This window comes from Symphalangus syndactylus, chromosome 8 (assembly GCF_028878055.3).
Source record: "Symphalangus syndactylus isolate Jambi chromosome 8, NHGRI_mSymSyn1-v2.1_pri, whole genome shotgun sequence".
NCBI classification, from domain to species: Eukaryota; Metazoa; Chordata; class Mammalia; order Primates; family Hylobatidae; genus Symphalangus; species Symphalangus syndactylus.
This window is the reverse complement of record NC_072430.2, coordinates 145,619,356-145,644,459: the sequence shown is the minus strand read 5'-3', so window position 1 is coordinate 145,644,459 and position 25,104 is coordinate 145,619,356. Positions and strand designations below refer to the sequence as shown.

The 25,104-nt window shown below is 56.6% G+C and overlaps 2 protein-coding genes across 5 annotated transcripts in view; both read right to left on the bottom strand.

Annotated features, from left to right (window-relative positions):
- The window catches only part of ANO7 (anoctamin 7), a 36,335-nt gene extending 18,124 nt beyond the window's left edge, over positions 1-18,211 (bottom strand). Inside the window, exons 1-10 of one of the 2 annotated variants that reach the window (XM_063645344.1) lie at positions 17,785-18,199; positions 16,405-16,519; positions 15,571-15,628; positions 10,598-10,740; positions 5,626-5,733; positions 4,828-4,964; positions 3,760-3,817; positions 2,778-2,888; positions 1,585-1,750; positions 61-151 (exon numbers count right to left, since the gene is read on the bottom strand). In XM_063645344.1, coding sequence (XP_063501414.1) covers positions 61-151; positions 1,585-1,750; positions 2,778-2,888; positions 3,760-3,817; positions 4,828-4,964; positions 5,626-5,733; positions 10,598-10,740; positions 15,571-15,628; positions 16,405-16,519; positions 17,785-17,939 — 1,142 coding nt within the window. In that variant the 5' untranslated portion in view covers positions 17,940-18,199. Of the gene's footprint in view, positions 1-60; positions 152-1,584; positions 1,751-2,777; positions 2,889-3,759; positions 3,818-4,827; positions 4,965-5,625; positions 5,734-10,276; positions 10,741-15,570; positions 15,629-16,404; positions 16,520-17,784 lie in introns of those variants that run through there. The other variant, XM_055291242.2, reaches the window with a different exon arrangement.
- Positions 18,212-23,869: 5,658 nt separating this feature from the next.
- The window catches only part of PPP1R7 (protein phosphatase 1 regulatory subunit 7), a 36,495-nt gene continuing 35,260 nt past the window's right edge, over positions 23,870-25,104 (bottom strand). For all 3 annotated transcript variants that reach the window (XM_055291232.2, XM_055291235.2, XM_055291233.2), the window contains one exon: positions 23,870-24,245. In XM_055291232.2, coding sequence (XP_055147207.1) covers positions 24,069-24,245 — 177 coding nt within the window. In that variant the 3' untranslated portion in view covers positions 23,870-24,068. The remainder of the gene's footprint in view (positions 24,246-25,104) is intronic.

Here is a 25,104-nt window from a genome sequence, read left to right as displayed (position 1 = left end):
CCCCACACCCATCTGGAGGCCCAGCACTAGGCCCCAGAGCTGCAGAGAGGGAACACTCACGTGGGTATGTCTGAGAACACCAGGAAGCAGCCCACCAGGAATACCAGTGTGCCCACCAGTGCCGCTGGCAGGAGCCAGCCTGTGTAAAACCCTGTAGAGAGGATGGCAGGGGTCTACCATTAGGAACCCAGGCTTGGGGGCCCCAGGTGGGGGTCTGCACAGCCATGCTTGTCCCCTAGGGACCACCCTCAGCCCAGCTTGGGGGCTGGGGCCCTATGTGAGGAGGCCAAGAGGTGCACAGCTCTCCCTGGCAGCTCTGGCACAGCCCCACCCTCCTGGGCCTCTGCCCTAGACTCTGGACACCCCTACCACATTGACCCCAACGCCAGTGCTGCTGACGCTCCAGCCCACCAGGCTCTCCACCTCTGGACGCCTTCTCCTCAGCCAGCTCACTCCAACTAACCTGCCCGGGACGGACAGAGAAGTCCCTCTACGTCCTGCCCACCACAGAGGTGTGGGCCCACCCGTGTTCCAGCCCCAGGGAAACCACAAGTCATTCCGGGTGCCTCCCTCCCCACCACCCAACCCCCACCCTGGCCCCTGCCTCATCTGACCACAGCCGCAACCCCTCAGTTACCCCAGGCCCTCAGCATGTACCCCACTGCCTCCCATAGGGCTAGTCCAGTCCCGGGCCTGGTGTCCCATCTCCTGCCTGACTCAGTCCAGGCCTGGTGTCTTGTCTCCTGCCTGACTCTCTGCTGGCCAGAGGGACTGCTGTGAAATGCAAGTCTGCCTGGAGTCCAGATGCAGCCCTGGCCTTGCTTGCCCCCAGAGACCCCCAGCCTGGCTATGCTGTCCCAGGGTTGCTGCTCCAGGCCCTGAGATGGCCAGGTGAGTCCTGGCACACAGGAGCTGTGCCTCTGCCCCAATGCTGTGCCCCGGCTGCCCTTCCATGCCTGCTGGCCCCGCCCGCTGCCCTGGCTGGCTCCATTGTCTGGGTCCACTCTGGGGCTGTGTGTGGGGATGAGAAAGGGCTTTGGAAGTTCTGGGGCACAGAATGAAGAGGTTGGGCTGACCCAGGATGGAGAAGGGAGGGTGCCAAGAGCTGAGTGGGGTGAAGGCAGCCAGGACCCAGGAGGAATGGCTCTGGGGTTGCCTGGGGAAGATGGGCATCTGGAAAGTGCTGGCCTGCTTGGAGGAGATGAGAGGCTTGGCCTGGACCCAGGCGGGGCAACCTCCCTAGGATGGAAGTTCCTGGGGTGGCCCCAGGGCCTCATGGGCCAGTGACAGTCGGGGAGGGAGTCAGGAGAGACCCCCACCAGCAGAAGCGGCTCTCAGCACTGTAACTGGGGCATTAGGAGGCCAGGGCCCAGCATCGTCATGGCGCCCAGTTAGAGTGACTGGGCTTGAGGGGAGCCAGGAGGGCAGCCCGGCAGGAGTCAGCGAGGCCAGGCCAAGAGCTGCGCCCACCGTCCAAGCCCTCACGCACACCGCCCTCCAGGGGCACGGACTGGCAAATTGTTACAATCTGAGACCAAGCTGGGGGAGCCCAGGGGGCCTGGGGGGGCAGCGGAGGAGACTCACCGAGCCAGGCGAAGTAGAGGGCCACCTTCTCCCCGAAGTACCTGCGCACGTGGTCCAGGGGCTGGTACTTGTTCCACTTGCCCCAGCGCGCCCAGTACTGGAAAAGGACTTGGCGCTGGTTGAGGCATGGAGCCTGCGGGCCCTCTGGGGGCATCTTGAAGGGGCCCTGGGGGTGAGCAGCCTGTGGGTGGGATGCTCCCCCTGCTGACCCCACTGGGCACTGTTGTAGGTGCGGGGGCTTCAGTGTGGGACATGGGCAGACAGGCCTGGGAGTTTGGGATTGCTCCATGAAGAAAAAAGAGAGTAATGTGGAGGGGTGGGTACAGGGTGGTCCGGGAGGACTTCTCTGAAGAGGGGACATGTGTGGTGAGGCCCCTCTGACTCCTGGGCTTCAAGGGTTCAGGGCGGGGAAGGGCCTGGAGAGGCCACCCTGGGAGAAGCCAGTGGCCGTGGTCCAGGGCCCAGCACCTTCTCTGGGTTGGAAAGCCCCCAGGCTGGTGTCCTGTGCTGTGCGTCCTGGGCCCTGGCTGGCGGGAGGAGCTGCCACAGTGAGGTGGGACACCTGGCATTTCCACACCCACTTTTTCATTTAACCCTCATGACGGCATTGGGGCAGGACTGGACCCCTGGCCACGCAGCAGTGGGCTCAGGCCTGACCAGGCCCCGGATGCCCTGGCTGCCTGCAAGTCCCCTCCCCTGCTCGGCCAAGGGGGAAGGCTTGGGAGGGTGGGGAGATAAATGGCCTCCTGCTCCCCACAGTGGCTGTTTTCTCAGGGATGATGGTAAGGCTGACAGGAACAGGTGCAGCGGCAGCTGCCCTGGTCAGTGCCCGCTTTGGCATTGCCTCAGTTTACCCAGCTTCTGGAGGGGGATAGGAGACCTCACTGTCTTTCCCAGCAAGAGAAGCTACCCAGAGAGACGGAGCCATAGCATCTAGAGCCCAGGGACCGGCCTGTTCCCATGTTAGGCACTGCAGTGTGGGCTGCAGTCCCCACACAGCCGGACCTGAGGCCCTGGACAGGCCACGGGATGGCCTGGTCACATCGCTGCATGTGTGTGCGTTTAGTGTTCTAACTCCTGGGTGGCCATGCCGGCTGACTATGCCTGCCCCACACCCGCCTCCCTGGGGGCCAAGAGGACCCAAGGGGACTCGTCCCCCATACCAGGCTGGAGCCCCCAGCCCCCAAGCTCACTTCATGCAGGGGGAAGGCAGCACTGAGGACACCCTCTGCCAGCAGCTGGTGGATCCCACGCAGGTTTTTCTTCTCGTGGCCGTACGGGGTCTTGGCCAGGATCTCAAACAGCTGCAGGGGATGTGGAGGATGGCGCAGGTCACTTGTCACGTGATAGCAGAACAGGGAAGTCCTAGCTAGCCTGTCTTCAGGCCAAGGCCACGGACGGCCTCCCTCAGCCTTCTGGTGACAATAGCGATCTGATGGAAAGGCGTGGGACTCTGTGTCACCGCCTCACATGCAGGACGCCCCTGCTCCAGGGTAGCGCTCATTCTGCCACTCTGCAGACTCGGAGTCCTTGACAAGAGCTACACGGCATGTGGGGGTTGAGTCTGCACCTGAAGGTGGGCCCCCGCCTGGCCGTGCGCAGTCCACTCTGGACCCGCACCCTGGGTGACGGTGAACACTGCAGCCTGGGAGTCAGCTGTGTCCAGGGTGTGCCCTGCCCCCTACCTGGGCAGCCCACATGACTGTGTGCCCCGTGGTGGTCAGCAGGGCCTCTCTTGGGTAGGCCTGGCCTGGCCCTTCCCTGCCCACAGGCCTCAGGAGCAGGCCTCCTGCTGGGGTGCCTCGGGCCTGCCTCACCTGGTACTGCCCATCCTCCGATGACGCTGCAGGGCAGGTCTGCTCCCAGCCAGCAGGACCCACCCTGCCTGGGGCTAGTCTCGGCTGTCCCACATGTCCATAAATCCAGTATCTATTTTGAGCCCTGGGGTCCCAGAGGGGAACTGGGCCCTTCCCCGCCCCCTTCCCCAGTCCCAGGCCATGGCCTGCCCTGTGTAGTGAGGTGAGGTCAGCCTCTAAAGTTTCCAAAGCCCCCAGGCTCCACGCCTCGGCCCTCTGATCTCAAGTGGGCCTTTCTGCATCCATGGAGGCTGGGGGCTAGCAGGATCCTCAGAGCCAGGTCAGGGTTTGGGGTCCACAGCAGGGAACCCCCACTCACAATTTGGTGCCTCTTGGTGCTTGTGAAGAAGGTGTCCTGGTTGTCACTCCTGAGGAAGCTGTAGACATGTGAACAGTGCAGAAGGTTTGGAGGAAGCTGTGGGCATGTGAACGGTGCAGAAGGTTTGGGGCCCGGGTGCTGGTGCACATGCAGGAGCACAGGCCTGCGGACACAGCCCTCGCCCCAGGAGAAGCAGCTGGCTCGCCGGCGGGTCAGTGGCTCCCGATTTTGCCTTTTCGCATCCCCAGGAACAGGAGGCCACAGTAGGCCCCCAGATTCCCAGAACCCCTCACCACACACAGGGTGGGGGGAAGCAAACTGTGGCTGGGCACAGGGCAGGGCGGTGCAGAGAGGGCCAGGCTGGCCGGGAAGCCCTATCCCGTGTGCTGCCCTGAAGCTCCGGCAGGGGGCCGAGGGTGCTCGTGGGCAGTGCGGACAGTGACTAGGTAGGGGCCCTCCCTGGGAAACCAGAATCTCGGGAAGCCATGGGTAGGGCAACATGGAGTGAGGTTGAATTTCCCACCAGCCCCAAAAGGAGGCATCCCGTGTGGCAGAAAGGCCGCCTTCAGCACTGGTTCCCCGACAGTGGTCCCTGCCACTTCTGGACTCCCCAGTCTGTAGGCCTGGTGCCATAGTGCAACTGGCTTTGTCCAGTAGTAATGTGTGTGGACGACACACGTGTCGTTTCCAGGAGGGAGCCAGCATGGGCCAAACACGTCCCTGTATTCTACCTCAGCAGTTGGGGAGGCTATGAAGAGACAGAGCCTCCATGGCCAGGCCCTGAGAGACCGCCTCACCACACGTGTGCCTGAGCAGGAACTGGACCTTGCGTGTCCAGCCACTGGGCCTTGAGCGGGTATCTGTCCTGCAGCACAACTGCCCTAGCCTGGCTGACGCAGCGGCATTTGGAAATGCAGACACGCGATAAGCGTGCCCACCTGGCCTCAGATTCCCTGCCGAAAACTCCAGGTGTGGAGAGTCCTGGGGAAGCACCAAGTTCCGCTCACTCATTCACCGACTCCCATTCACTCCTGCTCTTTCCTCCGTCTGGCAGGGCCCCTGCCTTACCGTGGCAGCTTGTTCACTCTGAACCGGCAGGAGTAGTACTCGGGGGGCACGTCTGGCACAACCTCCAGCAGGACGTTGGGGACGCCCAGCCACGCCAGCAGGCCGGCTGACCAGTTGGAGGCCTGGTTGGGTAACTCCTGGAAGGAAACGTCAGTGGCTCCTCCCACTCCCGGGAGGCGGGCAAATGCCCAGGTGGGAGTGGAGGTTGTGCAAGTTTGCAGATTGGGCAATGGGCGAAGGGGCTCCAGCAGAGGGAAGGAGCGCGGTAGACCCTGCGAGGGTCCAGGCGAGCCCCTTCCCCTCTCAGGGCCTCAGGCTCTGAGGCTGCTCAGCTTGTCAATTTGTAGCCCAGAGCCCCTCAAGTGGAAAAGGGGTGGGAACCGGTGAGTAGCGTGTCTCTGCCACCCGCATGCAGTGAGGGTCAGGCCAGCTAGTGCAGTGGGTGGCAGACCCACGTCCAGGCCCGTCTTCCTGAGGTCACCTGGAGCCAGCCTTCACCCCACGTCCACAGGCAGGGCCCTCAGCAGGTGGCCTGGCAGGGGTCTGGGCCTGGAGGGGTCAGCTCAGTGCACACACACTGTTCACCCAACCCCACCTCCCGGGAGCCCACTGTGGGGATGCCACCATCTGCCCTGTTTGCCCAGTGAGGTTTCTTGGGGCCTGGTGTCGGGGTGGGTAGGAGGAGCCCCTGAGGCCTCCGAGCAGGGAGCCCTCCTGAGGCTGTGGGCGTTGGCAGCTGAATGCAGTGTGTGGGGACCAGGACCTCCGGCCCACCCTGTCCCCATGCCTCCCGCGTACCTGCAAGGGCAGCTTCAGGCGCAGGTCTTCGGCGTAGTAGCACAGCACAGCCCACGAGGCGCTGAGGAGGGCGTAGTGCACTGTGGTGTTCCCGTCCTGGACGTCCTGCTGCAGGCACCCAGGGCTCCGTGAGAGCCTGAGGGTGCATGTGTGGGGACATGTGTGCACATATGCACATGTGTGTGTCCATTCGCACTCTTAGGAAAAGACTGGCATTTCTGTATCCGTGGTAACAGCTGACTTTGAATCTCCTATTTGATACATGACACCTGCTCCCATGGACACGCCTCTGAAAGCCAACCAGGCCTCAACAGCCCCGTTTGGGAGTCGGCCCCAGCAACAGATTTGCTGCAGACAGCACGCGGTTGGGGCCGGCGTCACCTGCAGCCTCCCCTAAGGCTAGGGAGAGCCTTGCCCTGCTGGCCAGACCACGCTGACACACGCCCACCTCCCGGCTTGAGGGGCAGTGCCTCCAGCTTTTGGTTTTCAACATCGAACGGTCGCCTCACCTTTGATCAGTATCTAGTTGTACATGCTTGTTGTGCACGGACATGTTTCCGTGTGTGTGTGTACATAAGGGGGGCACTACTATGTTCACGTGTGCACGTGTGTGCCAACATGTGACAGGCGCTCCTGGAGCCGGGGTGGGTTCAGACAGGGATCTTCAGTCCAGTGCACAAGTGCCTCCTCTGAGTGCATAACTGCTTTTCAGCACCACCCCCTTTAGCCCAGCGGCCCTCAGCCCTCACAGCCATCTGGGGTTCCCTAAGTGCCACAGCCCCGGCCCCACCTTGGGCAAAGTGGAACAGAGTCAAGCGCAGACCCTGGCCCCAGCTGGCTGTGATGGCGCTGAGAGCTGAGAACTGTCCTGCAGACCAAAGACCAGGCACACTGTGGGCAACGTGCTGGGGCCACTGGCATCCCCTGCAGTGGTCCCCCCTGCCCTCAACTAAAGGGCAAACCTGCTCGAGTCTGGATGATGACCTTGAAAACTCACGGGACAGGCCGGGCATGGTGGCTCACGCCTGTAATCCCAGCACTTTGGGAGGCCGAGGCAGGCGGATCACGAGGTCAGGAGATCGAGACCATCCTGGCTAACACGGTGAAGCCCCATCTCTACTAAAAAAGACAAAAAATTAGCCGGCTGTGGTGGCACACACCTGTAATCCCAGCACTTTGGGAGGCTGAGGCAGGTGGATCACGAGGTCAGGAGATCGAGACCATCCTGGCTAACACGGTGACGCCCCGTCTCTACTAAAAAATAAAAAAAATTAGCCGGGTGTGGTGGCACACGCCTGTAATCCCAGCACTTTGGGAGGCCGAGGCGGGTGGATCACAAGGTCAGGAGATCAAGACCACGGTGAAACCCCGTCTCTACTAAAAATACAAAAAATTAGCCAGGCGTGGTGGCGGGCACCTGTAGTCCCAGCTACTTGCAGAGGCTGAGGCAGGAGAATGGCGTGAACCCAGGAGGCGGAGCTTGCAGTGAGCCGAGATTGCGCCACTGCACTCCAGCCTGGGCGACAGAGCGAGACTCCATCTCAAAAAAAAAGAAAAAAAGAAAACTCATGGGACCACACCACCAATCAGCTCTGTCCATAATAAAAGCAGGTGTCTTTCACCTCCGCCTCCCAGACACTGAAGCAGATCCAAACTCAGGAGTTGGGGGCTGTTAGCTCTGTGGGCTCCATGTGCCAGCACCTGAGAAGGCCTGGAAGGAAGCCAGGGAGAGTGGGGGAGGGGAAGCCTGGGGTTGGGGGGATGTGGCTGCTCCGGTGTGTTCTGGACAAGGAGTAGGAAACGTGGGAATGAGAAGGCGGACGAGGGAAGAAAGGCACGCAAGGTGGAGGGGAATCGGACGCAGGACTAAGTCCACAGCAGGTTAAAACCAACCAGGACACCATCATGACCAGGAGAACCAGCCAGGACTGGGGAAAGATGTCTGTCACACACCACCCCAGCAATGGCTAAGTGGCCAGGACAACAAGCTCCTAAGCCTTAATAAGAAAAAGGCAGGTGAGGCTGAGACAGGCAGATCCCTTGAGGTCAGGAGTTCATGACCAGCCTGGCCAACATAGGGTAACCCCATCTCTACTAAAAATACAAAAATTAGCTCGGTGTGGTGGTACACACCTGTAATCCCAGCTACTCAGGAGGCTGAGGCAGGAGAATCACTTGAACCCAGGAGACAGAAGTTGTAGTGAGCCAAGATCGCACCACTGTACTCCAGCCTGGATGACAGAGTCAGACCCTGTCTAAAAAAAAAGGCGGGGGGCAGGTGACTTGGGAGGCTAAGGCAGGCAGATTGCTTGAGCCCAGGAGTTCCAGACCAGCCAGGGCAACAAAGTGAGACCTCATCTCTATAAAAAATACAAAAAATTAGCCAGGCATGGTGGTGTGGGCCTGTAGTCCCAGCTACTCAGGAGGCTGAGCTGGGAAGATGGCTTGAGCCTCAGGAGACTGAAGTTGCAGAGAGCCATGACTGCACCACTGCACTCCAGCCAGGGCAACAGAACAAGACTGTCTCATTAGGCCGGGCACTGTGGCTCACGCCTGTAATCCCAGCACTTTGGGAGGCTGAGGCGGGTGGATCACAAGGTCAGGAGTTTGAGACCAGCCTGGCCAACATGGTGAAACCCCATCTCTACTAAAAATACAAAAATTAGCCAGGCGTGGTGGCAGGTGCCTGTAGTCCCAGGTACTCGGGTGGCTGAGGCAGGAGAATTGCTTGAACCCTGGAGGCAGAGGTTGCAGTGAGCTGAGATCACGCCATTGCACTCCAGCCTGGGAGACAGAGCAAGACTCCATCTCAAAAAAAAAAAAAAAAAAGATCCTGTCTCAAGAAAAAAAAAGAAAAAGGCAAGTGACCCAATAGAAAAAAGGGCAAAAGACACAAAAAGGCAATTCACAGTATTGGAAACATAAATGGACCATAAACGTGAAAAATGCTCAACCTGCAGCACTATTCGCAATAGCAAAGACATGGAATCAGCCTCAATGCCCATCAGTGGTGGACTGGATAAAGAAAATGTGGTACATATGCACCATGGAATACGACGCAGCCATAAAAAAGAACAAGATCATGTCCTTTGCAGGAATGTGGATGGAGCTGGAGGCCATCATCCTTAGCAAACTAACCCAGGAACAGAAAACCAAATACCGTATATTCTCACTTATAAGCGGGAGCCAAACGATGAGAAGTCAGGGACACAAAGGGAACAAGAGACACCGGGGCTTACTTGAGGGAGGAGGGGGAGGAGCAGAAAAAATAACTATTGTGTACTAAGCTTAGCACCTGGGTGATGAAATCATCTGTACAACAAACCCCTGTGACACGAGTTTACCAATATAACAAACCTGCACGTGTGCCCCTGAACCTAAAGTAAAAGTTAAAAAAAAATCTCAACTTCTTTAAGAAGCAGGGAAACTGCAAATTAAAACCTGGTTGAGGCCAAGGAGGTGGCTCACGCCTGTAATCCCAGCACTTTGGGAGGCCCAGGTGGGTGGATCACCTGAGGTCAGGAGTTTGAGACCAGCCTGGCCAATACGGTGAAACCCTGTCTGTACTAAAAATACAAAAATTAGCTGGGCGTGGTGGTGGGTGCCCGTAATCTCAGGTACTCAAGAAGCTGAGGCAAAAGAATCTCTGGAACCCGGGAGGTGGAGGTTGCAGTGAGCCGAGATCTCACCATTGCACTCCAGCCTGGGCAACACAGCGAGACTCTCTCTCAAAAACAAACAAACAAGCACACAAACCACGGTGAGCCACCGCTATATCCCAACTGGTTGGTAAAACGTTAGAAGTCTGCAGTATCAAGTGTTGAGAAGATACAGAGCAAGGGGCCTCAGGCCACTGCTGATGGTGGAAACGGGGCCACCACGTGGGGAGTGGTGTGGCCATATGCACATGCCTCGGCCCGGCACCCCTACTCCCAGAAGTTCCTGCACACAGGCACAGGGACACACACACACACACATGAATGAATTTACAGTAGCTGATTTTCATAATCGTCCCAGACTGGGAACAAGTCAAATGCCCATTCTCACGGCATCCATAAGCAAAGACCGGCATTCATACGAGAGCTGCCTGCGGCGAGGCAAGGGTGGGCCCCGGGGCAGCGGTCACCGGCCACATGGGCGGGCCTCACCGCGGGAATGACCCCGCACGTGATTCAGCTCTGCCAATCTCAAACAGACAAAGCCAGGCTATATTGCTTGATGATGTAAAATTGGCGCTAAAATGGTAAAGAAACCCTGAGTGTGATGAACATAAAACTCAGGATCGATTACTCTGTGGAGAGGAAGAGGACAGGTGACAGCACAGCCTGCTCCTGGGGACCCAGGAAGGTGGTCAGAGGAGGGCGGAGAAGGAAGGAGCCGCGTGGACAGACCTGGCAATGAGTGGGGGACACAGCAGGGTGAGAGCTGGGCTCTGCACCCCAATCCCCAGCTGCCCCAAGCCCTGCCTGCGCCCGCCTGTGCCCACACACTCAGCATCCTCACACCTAGTTCCTGTTTCTCACGCTCCCTGGACCTGTTGCTTAAATGATTCTAAGTGGTACCTACCGTTATCACCGAAAGCAAACATGTGCAAGGACTTTTTAAGCTGTTAATTCTATAAGCACACTGAGAGTCATAAACACAAATGACACGCCTACACAAAAGCTTTAATGTTGGAGGTGGGACAGGTGAATGGCAAAGGTAGTGTCAGAGTTTTCAGGTGACCCTGAGGGCTCCGGCTTCCATGAGAGAGCTGAGTGTGCCAGGAGGGATAAATGTTTACCCCCACCTCTGGACAGCAGCTCCCTAGCCACAGGGAGGAGCTCATGGTGGCTGGGGGTTCCAGCAGGACTTTGGGGCCTGATCTGCTCTGGGACCCTGGACACCACGGCCTCAGGCCTCATGCGGCAAGGTCATGGGTCACTGAGTGGATGCAGGGCCTAGGGCCCTGCCCATGACCGCCTCCACGTACCTGGTCTACATGCAGCCCAGCCGCACGAAGATTATCCAGAAAAGTCTCCCGCCAGGTCCTGTGCGTGTGTGTTCTATCCCGGGAGGCACTGTCCTGCTGCCGGTCTAGCTTCAGGTCCTCCTCCCAAACGAGGACGAAGTCTGCTGGGAGCCAACAGGGACAGAGGCAGGAGCCTGGCTAAGTGGCAGTGGCCGGCCCAGGGAAGGGATGCCAGCATCCCAGCCAGGACGCAATGGGGAGCCAGGCACTTGGACGCTCAGGGCCGGTTCCTTCCCGATCCCCTCTCTGGTCCCAGCCAGGGCTAGGAGGACTCCAGGAGCACTTCCAGGTTCCAGGACAGCCCTGCATTGGCCTGGGTGGGGAACGGAGGCCTGGAGAGGGGCTGGGTATGGCCTTCTGAGACCCCTGCTATGGTGCTCCTCCCTGCAGGGTAAGTCCCAAACTCCTAAAGGGGTATTTAAGGACTTCAGGTGCAAGTCACTGTCAGACTTCCCTTCCTGCCATACAGAATCATCAAAGCTGGAGAAAGTTTCTGAAGCCCCTGATTTTCTGTCATGAGACAGCAATGGTTGCTGGGCTCAGGCCCTCCAGAGAAGAGGAGCGTGCGAAGTGAGCCTTCCCTTCCCTTCCCTTCACTTCACTTCTTCCTGGGGCATTTCCCAAACCACAGGGAGGGCAATAGAGCCCAAGCAGAGACCTTGGTGGGTGAAGCGAATGAGCCTCCGAATTAGGTGCTGCTAAGGGGGCTGGAGCTTGGGAAGAAGAGACGCAGCCACCGGGTCTGTGAGAAAGTCCCCCAGGCCCTTGGAGCACCAAGCTATTCACACACACAGGCAGCTGCTGGAGGCCAATGGCTGACAAAGATTCCAGAGGATACGCAGTGCTGGGGAATCTGAGCTCCAGCTGGAACACCCTGGTCATCCAGCAGAGACTCGCAGACCACACCCGAGGAGTAAGGACAACGGAGTCCCCTTAACTGCAGGGGATATATTCCAAGACCCCAGTGGATACCTGAAACTGTGCGGAGTAACAAACCTATATATACTGTCTTTCCCTATACATACCTGTAATATGTACATACCTATGATATACATTCCTATGGTGAAGGTTAATTTATGAATTAGGTAAAGAGATGAACAATAACTAATCATAAAATAGAATAATTATAACAAAATACTGCAGTAAAAGTTATGTGAATGTGGGCATTCTGTCTCTCTCTTTTAAAATATCTTATTGTGGCTGGGTTTGGTGGCTCACGCCTGTAATACCAGCAATTTGGGTGGCCGAGGCAGGCGGATCACGAGGTCAGGAGATCGAGACCATCCTGGCTAACACGGTGAAACCCCATATCTACTAAAAATACAAAAACAAAATTAGCTGGGCGTGGTGGCCGGCACCTGTAGTCCCAGCTACTCGGGAGGCTGAGGCGGGAGAATGGCGTGAACCCAGGAGATGGAGCTTGCAGTGAGCTGAGATCACGCCACTGCACTCCAGCCTGGGCAAAAGAGCGAGACTCCGTCTTAATAAAAAAAAAAAAAAAGGAAATAAATAATTTCTATATACCTATGACACACAGGCAGTGAAATTTTCCAAGTAATGCTATTTGGAACATATCTACTAAAAGATGCAAAAGATCTCATGAAAGCAGCAAAAAAAAAAAAAAAAAAAAATTAAAGGCCAGGTGCGGTGGCTCATGCCTGTAATCCCAGCACTTTGGGAGGCCGAGGTGGGCAGATCACTTGAAGTCAGGAGTTCGAGGCCAGCCTGGCCAACATGGTGAAACCCCGTCTCTACTAAAAATACAAAAATTAGCCAGGCGTGGTGGCACACGCCTGTAATTCCAGCTACTCGGGAGGCTGAGGCCAGAGATCACTTGAACCTGGGAGGTGGATGTTGCAGTGAGCCAAGATCACTCCAGCTGGGTAACAAGAGCGAAACTGTCTCAAAAAAAAAAGAAAAAAAAGAAAGAAAAAAAGAGAAATTAAAGTAGACCTAAATAAATGGAGGAAAATACCATATTCCAGGATTGAAAGACTCACTTTCTAAATATGGGAAATAATACATCAGGCATACATTAATCCCTTTGACACAAAACAGAACACACAAAATTGACAAAACTTTAACAATACTAGGCCAAATGGATTTCAAGACACAAAGCATGATTATGGATAGACAATTTTCTAGGCACAATTAATATTGATAAAAGGCATGATTTTCTCAGAGGATAGAATATATTCTACCTTTATATGAAAGTTTAAAACGATTGTGTCTTGGGAGGTGCCAGTCTTGGAATGAAGGGTGGGGAGCTTCTGGTAGCAGGAGATGTGGTCTGAGGGCCTGGTGGGGCTGGGAGGGAGGGGTGGGCCTGTGGCTGCGCAGGCAGCTGCGAGGATGCCTTAAGCCTCACACACAGAGTGGGGGGCGTGGGCGTGTGGAGGATTCTGAGAAAATAAGGGCTGTCTACATTTTAAAAAACCATCTTAGGCTGGGTGTGGTGGCTCACACTTATAATCTCCGCACTTTTGGAGGCCGAGGTGGGCGGATCACCTGAGGTCAGGAGTTCAAGACCTGCCTGACCAACATGGCGAAACCCGTCTCTACTAAAAGCACAAAAATTAGCTGGGCATGGTGATGTGCACCTGTAGTCCCAGCTACTCGGGAGGCTGAGGCAGGAGAGTGGTGTGAACCTGGGAGGCAGAGGTTGCAGTGAGCCAAGATTGCGCCACTGCACTCCAGCCTGGGTGAGAGTGAGACTCTATCTCAAAAAAAACAAAAACAAAAAACCAACCAACCAAACAAAAAACCATCTTAACCACATTTAAGTGTCCAGGTCATTGGTACTAAGGACACTGACATTCTTGTGTGGCCATGACCACCATCCATCTCCACTGAATCCCTACACCCATTAAGCACTAACTCCCCTTCCCCCTCCCCAGCCCCTGGCACCCACCAGTCTACCTTTTCTCTCTATGAATTTGAATCTCTGGGGACCTCATATAAGTGGAATCACATATGTCCTTTTGTGACTGGCTGATTTCACGTAGCATACTGTCCACAAGGCTCATCCCCGTTGCAGCCTGTGTCAGAATTTCCAGCCTGGGCGACAGAGTGAGACTCCGTCTCAAAAGAAAAAAAAAAAAAAAAAAAAAAAAAGAATTTCCTGCCTTTTCTCTTTTTTTTTTTTTTTTTGAGACGGAGTCTGGCTCTGTTGCCCAGGCTGGAGTGCAGTGGTGCGATCTCGGCTCACTGCAAGCTCCGCCTCCCGGGTTCACGCCACTCTCCCCAGCAGCTGGGACCACAGGTGCCCGCCATCACGCCAGGCCAATTCTTCTATTTTTAGTAGAGACAGGGTTTCACCGTGTTAGCCAGGATAGTCTCTATCTCCTGAGCTTGTGATCCGCCCGCCTCGGCCTCCCAAAATGCTGGGATTACAGGTGTGAGCCACCACGCCTGGCCAATTTCCTGCCTTTTTAAGGCTGAATAAATCCATTGGATGTAAATACCACATTTTGCTTATCTAGTCATCTGTAGGTGGATACGTGGATGGCTTCCACCTTGATATGGGCTGAACTAAGTTTCTCCAAAATTTGTATATTAAAGCCCCACCCCACAGTCCTCAGAATGAAACTGTATTTGGAGATTAGGTCGTTAAAGACACGTGATGGCTATTAGGGTGGGCCTTAATCCATGACAACTCCTGTCCTTATAGGAGGAAGAGACCCCGGGGGTGTGAGGACACAGGGAGAAGGCACGTCTGCAAAAGCCAAAAGAGAGGCCTCTGAGCCACCAGCCCTGCCTCACCCTCACCTTGGACTTCAGCCCCAAGACTGTGAGAAAAGAAAGTTCTGCTGTCTAAGCCCCGCAGGTTGTGGTACTTTTTTTTTCTTGGAGACAGAGTTTCGCTCTTGTTGCCCAGGCTGGAGCGCAATGGCGCGACCTCGGTTCACCACGACCTCCGCCTTTTGGGTTCAAGCGATTCTCCTGCCTCAGCCTCCCGAGTAGCTGGGATTACAGGCATGCACCACCACGCCTGGCTAATTTTGTATTTTTAGTAGAGATACGGTTTCTCCATGTTGATGAGGCTGGTCTTGAACTCCCGACCTCAGGTGATCCACCCACCTCGGCCTCCCAAACTGCTGGGATTACAGGCGTGAGCCACTGTGCCTGACCCAGGCTGTGGTACTTCTTATGACAGTCCCAGCAGACGAATGCATGCCTTCCAGCTACAGTGAATGATGCTGTGGGTGTACAGATATCTCCCCGGGTCCCACAATCCCGTGCTCGTGGGTGCTCACCCAGGGAGGAATGCTAGCTCCTATGGGAACTCTGTGCTGAATTCTCTGAGGAACTGCTGTTTTCCTTAGCAGCTGCACCATTTTACACTCCCTCCAGCAACGCACAAGTGAGCCAGTTTCTGCTCATCCTTATCAACACTTGTGATTTTTTTTAAGGAGTAGCCATCCTAGTGGGAGGAGGTTAGGGTCTCTCTGGTGCTGAGGGGACAGCAGGGTGGGCGGGCTGGGTGCGGGAACCTGGCTGGTGCAGGTGCAATCCCCTGGGGGTCGGTGGTAGCTCCGGGCACACAGAGGCAGTGGGTTGGGGGTGGATCAAAGAGATTTTGAAGGTACAAAAGGGGTGGAGTGCAAGAGATAAGAGTCAGAAATGACCTGAGTTGTGGCTGAACAGCTGGAGGATGGTGGAGGGGACCGGAGCAGGAGGGAGGGGGCAGCCCTGTCCGCTCTCCAGAGCCCTCCCGGCCCCACCCCATCAGTAGGGAGCCCCCTTTCCTGCTGTTCTTCCCGCTGTGGTTTGCTCACCCCGAGGCCCTCACCCCAGTGCCCCATCCCCAAGCAACTGGCCCCAGAGTGGCTACTGAGGAGGCCACCCCAGCCTGCTGCCCCTGGGGGCACCCCCGTGGTGTCCCCACCCTCAGGACCAACACGGGTGTGGTACGGATGCTGGGAGGGGCTCACCGATCCGGGGCTTGGCAGGGCTCCCAGCTCTGCAGGCGGCCGCTTGCTGTCCACCTGGCTGGAAGGCATGGAGGATGGAGAAGCATATTAGCATCGGCCCATGGCAAGGGTCAGGTTGGCGGGAAGCACGGCCAGGACCAGGGGTGCCTGTCCTGCTGGCCTCCAGGGGCAGAGGGGAGCTGGACTGCTCCCAAAGTGGCCCTGAGGACAGAGTTGGCCATGGCAACCGAGAGCGTCTGGATGCTCGGGGTGAGAGGCCCTGCGCCCTCCCTGGAGGTTCATCTCAGCTGTGCTTGGGGCAGCAGGAAGGGGCCCTGTGTCCACCCGCAGGCTGCTGGGGCAGACCTGTGGCCCAGGAGAACCAGGAAGAGGGCCCTCCATGGCCAGGGCCATCCTGCACGGCCTTGAAGGCCCGGGACCCAGCTTCTCCCCACAGGCTCACAGCGTATCCATGGCCTCCTAGTGACAAGGTGGAACCCTACAGATGGCCCTGGGTGCTGCTGTGGCCCTGCACTGACTGGGACTGCGCCACAGGGAGGGCCCCGCCCTGGTCTTGCCTTTGCCTGGCCAGGCCTCCCTTCCCCTCCTGGGGCTCCTGTCTGAACATCAGTGGGTTCTGCTCGGTTCTCCGCAGCCAGGCCGGGCCAGGCGGGCGGTGATCTGACTGTGTGTGTTGAGGACTGGGTGGTGAGGGCTTGGGGGTTGCCAGGGGATGCAGGGGAAACATGGTGATGCCCATCCACCCCCAAAGGCTCTGGGCCCAGGGTGGGGGTATAGACCCAGGCAGGGGAGAACCTCTCAAGTCGCACCACGGTCTCCTGGGCGCTGTGTTACCTCCGAGGCGTGGGCTGTGCTCCCGTAAGGGCCCCTCTTATCTGCCTCAGGGGGGCTCACATCGATCAGGACGGTGCTGTCCTCTTCCTGGGCCCGGCGCCGCAGCATCCTGCTCCTGCACCACCAAGGCCGGGTGGGGAGGGGGTCAGAGAGGGGATGCGTGAGACCCGTTCTGCCTGCAGTGAGCTCAAGTTACACTCGGCTTGGAGTAGAATGGGGCCGCGCTGGCCTGGCAGACTCTCCTGGCCATGAGCACATGGAGAACCCCCTAGCCAGCCACTAGCTTCAGGAAGGAACCAGTGCCAGGGAGGGAGCGTCTGGCAGGCCTGGCACAGCAGGCGTCTGTCTATCCAGTGAGTGCCTGTGTCCCCCAGCCCTGAATGCCGTCCACTCTGCCTGGGTACTCAGTGGAGCCTGAGAAGGCCCACAAAGGTGGGCCTGGAGTACAGACACCTCTCCCTCTCTTATCTGTAGGGCGGAGCCATGTTAGCCAGGGACAGGCAACCCCTCATGTCGCCTGCCTTCGCTCATGGCCTGAGGACCCAATGCTAGGACCCATAGGCCCTGAGCTCCCCAGCAAGGCAGGCCTGATGGAACCCGGCCTCACTACTCTTGGGGGTCCCAGCTTCCTCCCGCACCTTCGCCCCGGGGGTCTCTCTCTGTGGGAGGACAGGTGCCGTGGCTCCTAGTCTCAGGCTGGCAAAACGGGGCCAAGAGCACGACATCTGTGGCCCTGGAAGGAGAGGGTTCGAGCTGGGGCTGGTATTTGGAGCTGCGATGATGACCGGAGGGTGTGACCATGGAGGTGCTGCAGGAGGTTGGAGGCGCAGCCTTCTAGTTCTACCCTTCACTTCACATTAGCGGAGGCCCAGAGAGACAGACTGAGCCCAGGCCGCCTGCACCTGCCTAACCTTGAAGCCTGAGCCAGGTCTCAGTGTTAGGACTCGGCCCCGGCCCCAGGCTGGGAGTCTCACTATGGACTGTGGGGTGTTCCTGGAGGAAAGTCCCTGAGGAGTTCAGCCACCCAGCAGCCCCTCATGCCCCCCATACTGCTGTGGTGGGCAGGCGGGCCCCTCCTCAGAGCTCTCTGCAGCAAGAACGGGGCACGCCCCCACCCCAACGAAGGGACCTGCTCCACGGGGGAGTCCCTGGGCAGGCAGGAAGCCAACCCCAGCTGGGTGTGCCCTGTCCAGAGCCACACTGAGCGTGTCTCCCTCCTCGTGCCCCAAGGGGCTTTGGGGACCAGGGCAGGCCCTGGCACTGCCTCCCCACAGGCCAAGGTGTATGAAAGTCCTGGTGGGCTGGGGTGCCGCCCTGCCTCCTTAGAGTCCAACGCTCCACCTTCTCCCTGTGGCCCACACGTCTAGGCTGGGTCCCCACCTGGCACAGTGGCTTCCAGAAGAGGTCTCGGAGGTCATGGCCCACCTCTCAGCGTGAGCCTGGTCTCGGCAGTAGAGTCCTGGCCTCACTGCGGGACAGAGGGTGGGGAGGGGTGGCCCTTGGAGCCCCGCCCAGCCAGTGGCAGCCATTCGCATGCCCTCGCCTTGCCTGCAAGTGGGCCAGGAAGCAGGCAGGGGAGGTGCCCAGCACAGCTGGCCAGGGCAAGGTTTCCCGGCTCCTGGAGCAGGATCTATCTTTGTTTAAATAGGGGGTGTGGGGCTCAGAGCTGCAAACAGAGGCAGCCCACTTGGCTGGGCTTTCACACACTCGCATGCAAATGCTGCCATCCTTCTGGGAACCTTATTTGCTTAGAGATTTCAGGGCTGGCATCAGCTGTCATAGCTGCTGCCTTGGAGGGTCTCGAGGAGGTGGGATTCCGCAGGAATAGCCACAGGTGCCACCTCTGCTGGAAGCCTTGCCAGGCAGGCCTAATAGCTCTGTTTATGTGGAGGGAAACTGAGGCTCCTTGAGGTTACATAGCATGTGCTGAGTGGTGCGCCACGGTTTCACCCGGGGGCTGGGGAGATTAGGAGACCCAGGTCACACTGCTGGCTCTGCTAATGCCTGAGGGGTGACCTCAGGCATATCCCATGCTCAGGGCCCCATCTGCAAAAGGACAGGAGGGGTCCTAGCCTTCCTCCCATCCTTTCCGCCCTCCTCCTCCTCCTCCTCATTCTCCTCCTAGCCCTCCTCTTTCTCCTCCTAGCCCTCCTTCCCCCTCCTCCTTTCTCCCCCTCCTCCTCCTATCCTTTCTCCCCACCTTCCCCCTCCTCCTCCTGTTTCTCCCCCCACTCCTCCCTCTCCTCCTCCTATCCGTTCTCCCCCCTCCCTCTCCTCCTATCATTTCTCCCCCCAACTCCTCCTTCTCCTCTTATCCTTTCTTCCCCTCCCTCTCCTCCTTTCTCCCCAGTCCCCCTCCTCCTAATCGTTTCTCCCCCCCCCCTTTCCCCCTCTCCTCCTCCTTCTCCTCCTATCCTTTCTCCCCGCTCCTCCTCTTCCTCTCTCCCTCCTCCTCCCTTTCCTCCTTGGTGCCTGGCAGTGTCTGAGAACCTACCACCTGTGCTCCCCGCCCTCCGCGCACAACTCCACTGGGGAGCCCCAAGCTCAGCTTGCTGTTCCAGGTGCCCCCTTCCGCCTGTTGAAATCCCTCCAGGCGGACCCTCATCCTGGCTGCAGCTTTCCCTTATACCTATGCCCCTCTGTGCCTGGCACCTCCCAAGGGGCCCTGTTCTTGGACCTGTGTTGCGCCTTGGAACAGCGGGAAGGCCCTGCAGGCCGGGGTTCCCTGTCAGGACCAGCAGAGCCTGGGCGGCAGGACTTTGGGGCCCTGGACCTCAGGGAATCTGCATGAGAGGTCTCTGCTGTGGCCAAGCTCAGCCTGCAGGCACCTGAGATGGATCCTTGGATGAGCGCTGGACTGGGGAAGTGCTCCAGAAACCAGGAAAGGAGTCGGGAGGCAGGAGGGGAGGGAGGATGAGTGGGGCACCATCTCCCCAAGACCTGTGGAGGGTGGCCTCAGCCTGCCATGGGCACTCTGCAGGGGAGGCAAGACTCAGCGTTTCCTCACCTGGATGCAACTGTAGGCTCTTACTCTGCTCAGTCACTGGCCAAGGACCCTCCCAGGAAGATGTGCCACCTCCCGGGAGCTCCCGACTCTCTGCTCTTGGTGACAAAGTGGCTCTGGTGGCCTCAGGGCTGTCTACTCAAGAGCTTCAGGGCTGGCTGCTGGAGGTGACCACACCCCAGTGGGAGCCCTTTGAGGAACGAGTGCATGCACAACACCTGAAGCGGGTTCGGCCCTGAGGAGTGTCTTTCCATTTTTACTTCATGCAATTCTGTTTGGGTGGGTGGTTTTTCAAGTTGTGTTACTTTTGAGGGAAAGGAAGGAAGGGAGGGAGGGAGAAAAGCTGCAACAACCAGCACAGGGGGCTCGCCAGGTTCCAGGCCTTGGGGGGAGCCCAGGCCCAGAAGAGCCCAGGCCCAGAATCTGCTGCACCATCTTTCTTTGACCGTAACTTTTTTTTTTTTTTTTTTTTTTTGAGACAGAGTCTCACTCTGTCGCCCAGGCTAGAGTGCAGTGGCACTATCTCGACTCACTGCAAGCTCTGCCTCCCGGGTTCATGCCATTCTCCTGGCTCCGCCTCTGGAGTAGCTGGGACTACAGGCGCCCAACACCACGCCCGGCTAATTTTTTCTATTTTTAGTAGAGACAGGGTTTCACCTTGTTAGCCAGGATGGTCTTGATCTCCTGACCTTGTGATCCGCCTGCCTCGGCCTCCCAAAGTGCTGGGATTACAGGCGTGAGCCACCGTGCCTGGCTGGCTGTAACTTTTTATACCAGTTTTTGTAACATTTATGGACATACTTAGGGGTGTGGTTAGTGGAGGTGGAAGTGGTGGTGAAGAGCCCACACTGAAGTTCAGTGCTCCTTCTGAGGCTGGAGGCGCGTGCAGGGCTCCCTCCTTGAGGACCCTGGCACTTTGCCCTGGCCATGTGGGAGCCCTGCTGGACGGACAGTGGCTGGGTCGCAGGGGACAGACTCTTGGATGCCTGCACTGCCCGCTTTCTAACCTTCCTGTCTGCAGGTGCAGCCAGCACCCCAGCTTCCTGTGAGCGGCGGCTCCACACAGGCCACTGGCCCCTGATGTCTGCATTGCCCACTCTGGCCCTTGGCCTGCGTTTCCGTCAGGATTCCTGTCTCCTTTATTTGATGTGTGGGAGTTCTAAATGGTAAGCCTTGCCAGTTTTTTTTTTTTTTTTTTTTTTTTTTTTTTTTTTTTTGAGACGGAGTCTTGCTCTGTCGCCCAGGCTGGAGTGCAGTGGCGCAATCTCGGCTCACTGCAAGCTCTGCCTCCCGGGTTCACACCGTTCTCCTGCCTCAGCCTCTCCGAGTAGCTGGGACTACAGGCGCCCGCCACCACGCCCGGCTAATTTTTTTTGTATTTTTAGTAGAGATGGGGTTTCACCGTGGTCTCGATCTCCTGACCTCGTGATCCACCCGCCTCGGCCTCCCAAAGTGCTGGGATTACAAGCGTGAGCCACTGCGCCCGGCCAGCCTTGCCAGTTTTAAAGGCTGCAAACACCTTCTCTTAATCTACTTTGCCATTATTCAGGTATTATGCATTATTTTTGTTCTATGTGAAATTTTATGTAAACAAACCCATCAAAATCTTGTCTTACAGTTGTCCTTGTGGAGTTTTTTTTTCCATTTGTTTTTTTTTGAGATAGAGTCTTGCTCTGTTGGCCAGGCTGGGGTGCAATGGCGCAATCTCGGCTCACTGCAACCTCCACCTCCTGGGTTCAAGCAATTCTCTTGCTTCAGCCTCCTCGAGTAGCTGGGATTACAGGCACCCGCCACCATGCCTGGCTAACTTTTTGTATTTTTAGTAGAGACGGGGTTTCACCATGTTGGCCAGGCTGATCTCGAACTCCTGACCTTGTGATCCGCCCACCTCGGCCTCCCAAAGTGCTGGGATTACAGGCGTGAGCCACCGTACCCGGCCTTGGGGAGTTTTCTCCACTGCTAGCTCACATATCTGCCTTTCCACATTCTTTTTTCTTTTTTGGGGGGTGTGAGACACGGTCTCACTCTGTTGCCCAGGCTGGAGTGCTAGTGGCGAGATCTCAGCTCACTGCAACCTCCGCCTCCCGGGTTCAAGCGATTCTGCCACCTTAGCCTCCTGAGTAGCTGGGACTACAGGTGGCTGCCACTACGCCCAGCTAAGTTTTGTGTTTTTTTAGAGATGGGTTTTCACCGTGTTACTCAGGCTGGTTTTGAACTCCTGAGGTCAAGCAATCCACTCGCCTTGACCTCCAAAAGTGCTACGATTACAGGCACGAGCCACCACGCCCAGGGTCCCACATTATTTTCTACTGATTTCCTATTTCAGCACAGCCCATGAATCACCAATTGCTCTGGAGCCCACCCTGTGTGTGATGCCAGGGAGGGGCAGTGTTCATTTTTCCACATAGCGCCCTCTGCCAACATAATGAGGACACTGTCCACCCCTCCCCGACCCCGGGACACCTTTCCCAGTCCCCGAGTCTCCTGGGTTCCTGCTGAGGTGTCCCTGTCTTGGTGCTGTGAGGTCAGGCCTCCCCCCACACCCTCACTGTGGGTTTGCAGCACTCAGGATCTGGTAGGAAAGCGTCTCTCCCAGCTCTTCTTCAAAATGAATTGAATCACAATGTTGACTTTTTTCTTCCATATGAATTTTAGAATTTGTCGGGCATGGTAGCTCATGCCTATAATCCCAGCTTTTAGGAAGGCAGAGGTGGGAGGACAGCTTGAGCCTAGGAGTTTGAGACTTGCCTGGGCAATATAGCAAGACCCTGTTCACCAAAAAAAGAAAAAGAAAAGAAAAAGAAAAAGCTGGGTGCGGTGGCTCACTCCTGTAATCCCAGCAATTTGGGAGGCAGAGGCAGGTGGATCATGAGGTCAAGAGATCAAGACCATCCTGGCCAACATGGCGAAACCCTGTCTTTACTAAAAACACAGAAATTAGCTGGGCATAGTGGCACGTGCCTGTAGTCCCAGCTACTCAGGAGGCTGAGGCAGGAGAATCGCTTGAGCCGGGGAGGCAGAGTTTGCAGTGAGCAGAGATCGTGCCACTGCACTCCAGCCTGGCGACAGAGCGAGACTCTGTCTCAGAAAAAAAAGGAAAAAAAATTAAATTTTAGAATTTAATGTGTCTCAAAAAATCAAATCGTGGCTGGGTGCGGTGGCTCACCCCTGTAATTCCAGCATTTTGGGAGGCTGAGGTGGGCGGATCACCTGAGGTCAGGAGTTTGGGACCAGCCTGGCAACATGGCAAAACCCCATCTCTACTAAAAATACAAAAATCAGCTGGGTGTGGTGGCGGGTGCCTGTAATCCCAGCTACTAGGGAGGGTGAGGCAGGAGAATCGCTTGAACCCGGGAGGTGGTGGTTGCAGTGAGCCGAGATTGCGCCATTGCACTCTAGCCTGTGTGACAGAGACAGACTCCTTAAAAAAAAAAAAAAAAATCAAATGGCACTTTGACTAGGATTGTGCTGGATTTAGCATACCTTTCCTCATCACTTCCACATTTTTTGTATGTTTGTAAAAATGTCTGTTAAAGAACAGATGGCTGGGTATTAATTTGGGGCCTTTTAAAATTTTTTATTTGTTTTGAGACAGGGTCTCCCTCTGTCACCCAGGCTAGAGTGGGTACAATCATAGCTCACTGCAGCCTTGACCACATTGGACAGTAGGGTTCTAGAGTCCTGGTTCCTCAAGTAGACGGTTCTAGAGTCTAGAGTCCGGAGGCAGAAGGGACCTTGGTGACTACATGATGTGGCCCTCATTCTGCAGGAGGAGAAATCTGAGACCTTGGGAGGTGACGATGCCCTGGTAGCATTAAATCCAGACCTCAGGTGTCTGTCAATGTACATTTTATATTAAAAAAGCCAAAATAACAATGGGGTGAGAACAGGAGGCCACTATACAAGTGGCCAAGAGTTCAGATCCTTGGAGGCCGTCTTTGGAGAGGCTCAATGGGGCTCACATTCTGGCAGTAGCACAGCACCGCGTGGGACACGGGACACCCTCCCCACACCTGAGCTTTCACCCACAGGCAAGGGACGTGGCGAGAACTGATGGGCACACGTGAAAGCAGTCAGCCCTGCCCGGCGCTCTTTAAAGGGGAGCTCTAAGGAACACAAGCACACAGGGCTGAGTCAGCTTTTACCCATGTTTTTTTAACTTACCTAATTTTTTAAAAATTGAAAATGGCTGGTTTAAAAGACTAAAAAACCTCAGTTGTTGCAGGTCAGGACTGCCTGAACCCTGCACACCAGGACTAGGGCCAGCTAGGCCAGCCCCCGAATGCCACTCGGACAGCACGTGAATGCCTGTAAAGCACTCTCAGGCCCTGTGTTTCACATGACTCAGGTAGGGACTGTGACTGCCTTCTGAGAGAAGGAAACAGGAATTTCTAGTGAATGAACGCAATGTGTCTTATGTTCTCTCTGTGGCTACAATAACTGTCAACAATCACCCAGGAGGACTGTGTGGCAAGATTTAATTGCAATGGCATCTGAAAATGGTGCGTGGCATTGCACGCGCCAGCTATCGTCAGTGCCTTTATTGCCATTGGGTTTGTGACTGTTGATATAGTGGCGACCTCAGGAGCAACAGGTGGGTTAAAAAACCGTGGCTGGGCGCTCTTCCGAGGAGAGGGACCACATGAGGAGCAAGGAGGACTCAGAACCTGACGAACGTGGCGTCGATCTGCCGCACGGAGGGGAGGGCCAGCATGACCTTTCGCCGGTACTGGGGGTCCTTCTGCAGGGGGTTCCGCTCCAGGTACACTGTCTCCAGGCTCCTGGCTCCCTTCAGCTCATCGAGGTCGCTCCAGCTCTCAAGGAGATTGTCGTTCATCTGGGGACACACACAGGAGAAAAGCCTCTAGAACCAAAGAGCCCAGCCCTCGACTCTGGTGGGGTCCACTAGCCACCCTCCTCCTTCCCACTCAGAAGATGGGGAGCAGGTGTGGGTCTTCCCTGGCACCTCATGGGACCTTCCATGGCCTCTTGGTGCATCCTGGCCACCTTCAGCTGCAACCCAAGTACAAGTTACCTGTCCATAGCCAACCCTGGGCCAGTCACTATAACGGGGCCAAGTCCACATTCAGGTCAGCAGAGGAAAGACAAAGCAGTCCTGGCCACCTGCCGGCTATACTCGTCCATAGGCAAGTGTCAAAGCAGGGTGGGCTGCACTTTCTACAAACCAATTCTCAGCCATCATTCCCAAGGCTGCACTCTGCGCCATCACTGTGACACAGCAGACAGAGGCCGCTTTACTTAAAACTCTCAACTCTTCTGTAAGTTACCTCTATGGCTCTCTCCACAAGGAAGCCCCAGCTGCTGCTTTCACCCAATACCAGGTGCAGGGACACAAATCGTGAGCAGGTGGGATTCAGAAGTCTGAGTTGCAGGCTCAGTGCAGGCTAAATTTTACCATCTTGGCCCTGCCATGCCCAGCTGGAGGGACCTGCCTTTGGCAGGAAGAGTTCTCTTGCATTTTTTTTTTTTTTTTTGAGACAGAGTCTCGCTCTGTCGCCCAGGCTGGAGTGCAGTGGTGCCATCTCCAGAACAAGGGGAGCCAGTCCAGCTTCAAACCCTGTTGGTCTGACAGTCCCTTTCAAACACCCTGTGTGTAGAAATCACATGTTCAGAGCTGCCCGGCCTCAGGGCCTGCCAGGCAAACCGCAGTGGCAAGAGCAGGGGCGCTGCTCCCG